At 29.5% G+C, this 8848-nt stretch overlaps 1 protein-coding gene across 1 annotated transcript in view; it reads right to left on the reverse strand.

The window, feature by feature from the left end:
* Positions 1 to 7792: 7792 nt before the first annotated feature.
* Positions 7793 to 8848, reverse strand: part of rdm1 (RAD52 motif containing 1) — a gene marked incomplete at its 3' end in the record, with an annotated part of 4557 nt that continues 3501 nt past the window's right edge. The window contains exons 7-8 of the mRNA XM_083896439.1: positions 7935 to 8011; positions 7793 to 7855 (exon numbers count right to left, since the gene is read on the reverse strand). Coding sequence (XP_083752565.1) covers positions 7793 to 7855; positions 7935 to 8011 — 140 coding nt within the window. The remainder of the gene's footprint in view (positions 7856 to 7934; positions 8012 to 8848) is intronic.

Below are 8848 nucleotides of genomic sequence, written 5' to 3' on the forward strand. Positions count from 1 at the left end.
GTATGACATTTTGCTTGATGACATAGTATAGTATGACGTTTTTGGTCATATTTTGGACTAAAAAAATAAATTTCAAGAAAGTATCAGATTTTGGACAACATAGTATAACGTTTTTGTCAAATTTTGGACCCAAAAAATATTTTCACACTTTTTTTCAAATTTTGAACGACATAGTATTATATGACGTTTTTGTCAAATTTTGGACCAAAAAAATATTTTCAAACATTTTTTGAAGTTTTGGACGATATAGTATAGTATGATGTTTTTGTAAAATTTTGGACCAAAATTTATTTTTTTTAAAAATGGTCAGATTCTGGACAAAATAGTGTAGTATGACATTTTGCTTGATGACATAGTATACTCGGACGTTTTGGTCACATTTTGGACAAAAAAAAAATTTCAAAAAAATGATCCGTTTTGGACGACATAGTATATAGTATGACGTTTTTGTCAAATTTTGGACCAAAATATTTTTTTTCAAAAAAATTGTAAGATTTTGGACGAAATAGTTTAGTATGACATTTTGCTCGACGACGAAGTATAGTATGACGTTTTGGTCACATTTTGGTCTAAAAAAAAAGTTATTCTAAAAAATGATCAGTTTTTGGACAACATAGTATAGTATTTTTTTGTCAAATTTTGGACCAAAAAAATATTTTCAAACATTTTTTGAAGTTTTGGACGATATAGTATAGTATGATTTTTGTCAAATTTTGGACCAAAGTTTTTTTTTTCAAACAACTGGTCAGATTTTGGACGAAATAGTGTAGTATGACATTTTGGTCGACGACATGGTATAGTATGACTTTTTGTCACATTTTGTAGTAAAAAATAATTTTTCTAAAAAAGTATCCGTTTTGGACGACATGGTATAGTATGATGTTTTTGATAAATTTTTGAACAAAATTCTTTTTTCAAGAAAATGCTCAGATTTTGGACAAATAGTGTAGTATGACATTTTGCTTGATGACATAGTATAGTATGACGTTTTTGGTCATATTTTGGACTAAAAAAATAAATTTCAAAAAAATATCAGATTTTGGACGACATAGTATAGTATGACGTTTTTGTCAAATTTTGGACCAAAATATTTTTTTTCAATTTTTTTTTAAGATTTTGGACAAAATAGTTTAGTATGACATTTTGCTCATCGACGTAGTATAGTATGACGTTTTGGTCACATTTTGGTCTAAATAATGTATTTCTAAAAAAGTATCAGTTTTGGATGAAATAGTGTAGTATGACATTTTGGTTGATGACATAGTACACTCTGACGTTTTGGTCACATTTTGGACTAAAAAAAGAAATTTCAAAAAAATCAGATTTTGGACGTCATAGTATAACGTTTTTGTCAAATTTTGGACCAAAAAAATATTTTCACATTTTTTTTCAAATTTTGAACGATATAGTATTATATGACGTTTTTGTCAAATTTTGGACCAAAAAAATATTTTCAAACATTTTTTGAAGTTTTGGACGATATAGTATAGTATGATGTTTTTGTAAAATTTTGGACCAAAATTTTGTTTTTTTTTTAAAAATGGTCAGATTTTGGACGAAATAGTGTAGTATGACATTTTGGTCGACGACATGGTATAGTATGACTTTTTGTCACATTTTGTAGTAAAAAATAATTTTTCTAAAAAAGTATCCGTTTTGGACGACATGGTATAGTATGATGTTTTTGATAAATTTTTGAACAAAATTCTTTTTTCAAGAAAATGCTCAGATTTTGGACAAATAGTGTAGTATGACATTTTGCTTGATGACATAGTATAGTATGACGTTTTTGGTCATATTTTGGACTAAAAAAATAAATTTCAAAAAAATATCAGATTTTGGACGACATAGTATAGTATGACGTTTTTGTCAAATTTTGGACCAAAATATTTTTTTTCAATTTTTTTTTAAGATTTTGGACAAAATAGTTTAGTATGACATTTTGCTCATCGACGTAGTATAGTATGACGTTTTGGTCACATTTTGGTCTAAATAATGTATTTCTAAAAAAGTATCAGTTTTGGATGAAATAGTGTAGTATGACATTTGGGTTGATGACATAGTACACTCTGACGTTTTGGTCACATTTTGGACTAAAAAAAGAAATTTCAAAAAAATCAGATTTTGGACGTCATAGTATAACGTTTTTGTCAAATTTTGGACCAAAAAAATATTTTCACATTTTTTTTCAAATTTTGAACGATATAGTATTATATGACGTTTTTGTCAAATTTTGGACCAAAAAAATATTTTCAAACATTTTTTGAAGTTTTGGACGATATAGTATAGTATGATGTTTTTGTAAAATTTTGGACCAAAATTTTGTTGTTTTTTTAAAAATGGTCAGATTCTGGACAAAATAGTGTAGTATGACATTTTGCTTGATGACATAGTATACTCGGACGTTTTGGTCACATTTTGGACAAAAAAAAAAATTCAAAAAAATTATCCGTTTTGGACGACATGGTATATAGTATGACGTTTTTGTCAAATTTTGGACCAAAATATTTTTTTTCAAAAAAGTTGTAAGATTTTGGACGAAATAGTTTAGTATGACATTTTGCTCGACGACGAAGTATAGTATGACGTTTTGGTCACATTTTGGTCTAAAAAAAAAGTTATTCTAAAAAATGATCAGTTTTTGGACAACATAGTATAGTATTTTTTTGTCAAATTTTGGACCAAAAAAATATTTTCAAACATTTTTTGAAGTTTTGAACGATAAAGTATAGTATGATGTTTTTGTAAAATTTTGGACCAAAATTTTTTTTCAAAAAAATGGTCAGATTCTGGACAAAATAGTGTAGTATGACATTTTGCTTGATGACATAGTATACTCGGACGTTTTGGTCACATTTTGGACAAAAAAATTTTTTCAAAAAAATTATCCGTTTTGGACGACATAGTATATAGTATGAAGTTTTTGTCAAGTTTTGGACCAAAATATTTTTTTTTTTAAAAATTGTTAGATTTTGGACGAAATAGTTTAGTATGACATTTTGCTCGACGACATGGTATAGTATGACTTTTTGTCACATTTTGTAGTAAAAAATAATTTTTTTTAAAAAGTATCCGTTTTGGACGACATGGTATAGTATGATGTTTTTGTCAAATTTTTGAACAAAATTCTTTTTTCAAGAAAATGGTCAGACTTTGGACAAATAGTGTAGTATGACATTTTGCTTGATGACATAGTATAGTATGACGTTTTTGGTCATATTTTGGACTAAAAAAATAAATTTCAAGAAAGTATCAGATTTTGGACAACATAGTATAACGTTTTTGTCAAATTTTGGACCCAAAAAATATTTTCACACTTTTTTTCAAATTTTGAACGACATAGTATTATATGACGTTTTTGTCAAATTTTGGACCAAAAAAATATTTTCAAACATTTTTTGAAGTTTTGGACGATATAGTATAGTATGATGTTTTTGTAAAATTTTGGACCAAAATTTATTTTTTTTAAAAATGGTCAGATTCTGGACAAAATAGTGTAGTATGACATTTTGCTTGATGACATAGTATACTCGGACGTTTTGGTCACATTTTGGACAAAAAAAAAATTTCAAAAAAATGATCCGTTTTGGACGACATAGTATATAGTATGACGTTTTTGTCAAATTTTGGACCAAAATATTTTTTTTCAAAAAAATTGTAAGATTTTGGACGAAATAGTTTAGTATGACATTTTGCTCGACGACGAAGTATAGTATGACGTTTTGGTCACATTTTGGTCTAAAAAAAAAGTTATTCTAAAAAATGATCAGTTTTTGGACAACATAGTATAGTATTTTTTTGTCAAATTTTGGACCAAAAAAATATTTTCAAACATTTTTTGAAGTTTTGGACGATATAGTATAGTATGATTTTTGTCAAATTTTGGACCAAAGTTTTTTTTTTCAAACAACTGGTCAGATTTTGGACGAAATAGTGTAGTATGACATTTTGGTCGACGACATGGTATAGTATGACTTTTTGTCACATTTTGTAGTAAAAAATAATTTTTCTAAAAAAGTATCCGTTTTGGACGACATGGTATAGTATGATGTTTTTGATAAATTTTTGAACAAAATTCTTTTTTCAAGAAAATGCTCAGATTTTGGACAAATAGTGTAGTATGACATTTTGCTTGATGACATAGTATAGTATGACGTTTTTGGTCATATTTTGGACTAAAAAAATAAATTTCAAAAAAATATCAGATTTTGGACGACATAGTATAGTATGAAGTTTTTGTCAAATTTTGGACCAAAATATTTTTTTTCAATTTTTTTTTAAGATTTTGGACAAAATAGTTTAGTATGACATTTTGCTCATCGACGTAGTATAGTATGACGTTTTGGTCACATTTTGGTCTAAATAATGTATTTCTAAAAAAGTATCAGTTTTGGATGAAATAGTGTAGTATGACATTTGGGTTGATGACATAGTACACTCTGACGTTTTGGTCACATTTTGGACTAAAAAAAGAAATTTCAAAAAAATCAGATTTTGGACGTCATAGTATAACGTTTTTGTCAAATTTTGGACCAAAAAAATATTTTCACATTTTTTTTCAAATTTTGAACGATATAGTATTATATGACGTTTTTGTCAAATTTTGGACCAAAAAAATATTTTCAAACATTTTTTGAAGTTTTGGACGATATAGTATAGTATGATGTTTTTGTAAAATTTTGGACCAAAATTTATTTTTTTTTAAAAAAATGGTCAGATTCTGGACAAAATAGTGTAGTATGACATTTTGCTTGATGACATAGTATACTCGGACGTTTTGGTCACATTTTGGACAAAAAAAAAATTCAAAAAAATTATCCGTTTTGGACGACATAGTATATAGTATGACGTTTTTGTCAAATTTTGGACCAAAATATTTTTTTTCAAAAAAATTGTAAGATTTTGGACGAAATAGTTTAGTATGACATTTTGGTCGACGACATGGTATAGTATGACGTTTTTGGTCATATTTTGGACTAAAAAAATAAATTTCAAAAAAATATCAGATTTTGGACGACATAGTATAGTATGACGTTTTTGTCAAATTTTGGACCAAAATATTTTTTTTCAAAAAAATTGTAAGATTTTGGACGAAATAGTGTAGTATGACATTTTGGTCGACGACATGGTATAGTATGACGTTTTTGGTCATATTTTGGACTAAAAAAATAAATTTCAAAAAAATATCAGATTTTGGACGACATAGTATAGTATGACGTTTTTGTCAAATTTTGGACCAAAATATTTTTTTTCAAATTTTTTTTAAGATTTTGGACGAAATAGTTTAGTATGACATTTTGCTCATCGACGTAGTATAGTATGACGTTTTGGTCACATTTTGGTCTAAATAATGTATTTCTAAAAAATTATCAGTTTTGGATGAAATAGTGTAGTATGACATTTTGGTTGATGACATAGTACACTCTGACGTTTTGGTCACATTTTGGAATTAAAAAAAGAAATTTCAAAAAAATCAGATTTTGGACGTCATAGTATTATATGACGTTTTTGTCAAATTTTGGACCAAAAAAATATTTTCAAACATTTTTTGAAGTTTTGGACGATATAGTATAGTATGATGTTTTTGTAAAATTTTGGACTAAAATTTTTTTTTCAAAAAAATGGTCAGATTCTGGACAAAATAGTGTAGTATGACATTTTGCTTGATGACAGTATACTCGGACGTTTTGGTCACATTTTGGACAAAAAAATAAATTTCAAAAAAATATCAGATTTTGGACGACATAGTATAGTATGACGTTTTTGTCAAATTTTGGACCAAAGTATTTTTTTTCAAATTTTTTTTAAGATTTTGGACAAAATAGTTTAGTATGACATTTTGCTCATCGGCGTAGTATAGTATGCCTTTTTGTCACATTTTGTAGTAAAAAATAATTTTTCTAAAAAAGTATCCGTTTTGGACGACATGGTATAGTATGATGTTTTTGTCAAATTTTTGAACAAAATTCTTTTTTCAAGAAAATGGTCAGATTTTGGACAAATAGTGTAGTATGACATTTTGCTTGATGACATAGTATGACGTTTTTGGTCATATTTTGGACTAAAAAAAGAAATTTCAAAAAAATCAGATTTTGGACGTCAGTATAACGTTTTTGTCAAATTTTGGACCAAAAAAATATTTTCACATTTTTTTTCAAATTTTGAACGACATAGTATTATATGACGTTTTTGTCAAATTTTGGACCAAAATATTTTTTTTCAAAAAATTGTAAGATTTTGGACGAAATAGTTTAGTATGACATTTTGCTCGACGACGAAGTATAGTATGACGTTTTGGTCACATTTTGGGTTAAAAAAAAGGTTATTCTAAAAAATGATCAGTTTTTGGACAACATAACATAGTATTTTTTTGTCAAATTTTGGACCAAAAAAATATTTTCAAACATTTTTTGAAGTTTTGGACGATATAGTATAGTATGATGTTTTTGTCAAATTTTGGACCAAATTTTTTTTTTCAAACAACTGGTCAGATTTTGGACGAAATAGTGTAGTATGACATTTTGGTCGACGACATGGTATAGTATGACTTTTTGTCACATTTTGTAGTAAAAAATAATTTTTCTAAAAAAGTATCCGTTTTGGACGACATGGTATAGTATGATGTTTTTGTCAAATTTTTGAACAAAATTCTTTTTTCAAGAAAATGGTCAGATTATGGACAAAATAGTTTAGTATGACATTTTGCTCATCGACGTAGTATAGTATGACGTTTTGGTCACATTTTGGTCTAAATAATGTATTTCTAAAAAAGTATCAGTTTTGGATGAAATAGTGTAGTATGACATTTTGGTTGATGACATAGTACACTCTGACGTTTTGGTCACATCTTGGACTAAAAAAAGAAATTTCAAAAAAATCAGATTTTGGACGTCAGTATAACGTTTTTGTCAAATTTTGGACCAAAAAAATATTTTCACATTTTTTTTCAAATTTTGAACGACATAGTATTATATGACGTTTTTGTCAAATTTTGGACCAAAAAAATATTTTCAAACATTTTTTGAAGTTTTGGACGATATAGTATAGTATGATGTTTTTGTAAAATTTTGGACCAAAATTTTTTTTTCAAACAACTGGTCAGATTTTGGACGAAATAGTGTAGTATGACATTTTGCTTGATGACATAGTATAGTATGACGTTCTTGGTCATATTTTGGACTAAAAAAATAAATTTCAAAAAAATATCAGATTTTGGACGACATAGTATAGTATGACGTTTTTGTCAAATTTTGGACCAAAATATTTTTTTTCAAATTTTTTTAAAGATTTTGGACAAAATAGTTTAGTATGACATTTTGCTCATCGACGTAGTATAGTATGACGTTTTGGTCACATTTTGGACTCAAAAAAAGAAATAATAAAAAAATAAATCAGATTTTAGACGACAGTATGGTATGACGTTTTTGATTTTTCAGACAATCAAAGCCAGCGTTCTCAGCAGAGGCTGAACTGTTTGTTTTCAGGGCTTCATAAACGAGCTCATGACGCAGATACAGAACAAAAAAACAGCGTAACTGGAGCTTTAATGGTCGTCTTTTGTTTTCATGGTCAGTGACAGATCGTTAGTTTGACCCAGTTTGAGTTGAGACGTCAACACGAGGCTCAGACTCAACAAGTCAACGTTTATTTCCAAACAAATGAACACAATCCAAACAGGAAGTACTAAAACAGAGCAGCTGTGTGACTGCGAGGACACCTGGTGGCTGCTGTGAATAATCACTATGTCCTGCTGCCTGAGGAACCGGACTCCCATCATGCACCAGGAACAAACCTATGACACCATCAGATCCCACTCATCATCGCCTTTGTCTTCGTCTGGATCAAAGTGATTCACCTGAAACAGAAGCAGAGTGACCATTAATCACTGATCACTGATCAATACATGTGAATATGGATCAGTGCTGCAAACACACCTGAACGACGCCCCCTGTCTGCTCAGGTACAAACTGCTCACATGTCTGTTTAACCTCCACCATCACTTTACCGTTTCCTACAGAGACACAACTTCAGTGACATCACAGTAATCACAGTCACATCACAGTCATCACAGTTATCACAGTTATCACAGTCACATCACAGTTGTCACAGTCACATCACAGTCATCACAGTTATCACAGTCACATCACAGTTATCACAGTCACATCACAGTCATCACAGTTATCACAGTCATCACAGTTATCACAGTCACATCACAGTCACATCACAGTTATCACAGTCACATCACAGTCACATCACAGTTATCACAGTCACATCACATCACAGTCACATCACAGTTATCACAGTCACATCACAGTCACGTCACAGTTATCACAGTCACATCACAGTCACATCACAGTTATCACAGTCACATCACAGTCACATCACAGTTATCACAGTCACATCACAGTCACATCACAGTTATCACAGTCACATCACAGTCACATCACAGTTATCACAGTCACATCACAGTTATCACAGTCACATCACATCACAGTCACATCACAGTTATCACAGTCACATCACATCACAGTCACATCACATCACAGTCACATCACATCACAGTCACATCACATCACAGTCACATCACATCACAGTCACATCACATCACAGTCACATCACAGTTATCACAGTCACATCACAGTCACATCACAGTTATCACAGTCACATCACATCACAGTCACATCACAGTCACATCACAGTTATCACAGTCACATCACAGTTATCACAGTCACATCACAGTCACATCACAGTTATCACAGTCACATCACATCACAGTCACGTCACAGTTATCACAGTCACATCACAGTCACGTCACAGTTATCACAGTCACATCACATCACAGTCACAT

The sequence above is a fragment of the Microchirus variegatus genome (assembly GCF_963457635.1).
Source record: "Microchirus variegatus genome assembly, chromosome: 10".
Classification (NCBI taxonomy): domain Eukaryota; kingdom Metazoa; phylum Chordata; class Actinopteri; order Pleuronectiformes; family Soleidae; genus Microchirus; species Microchirus variegatus.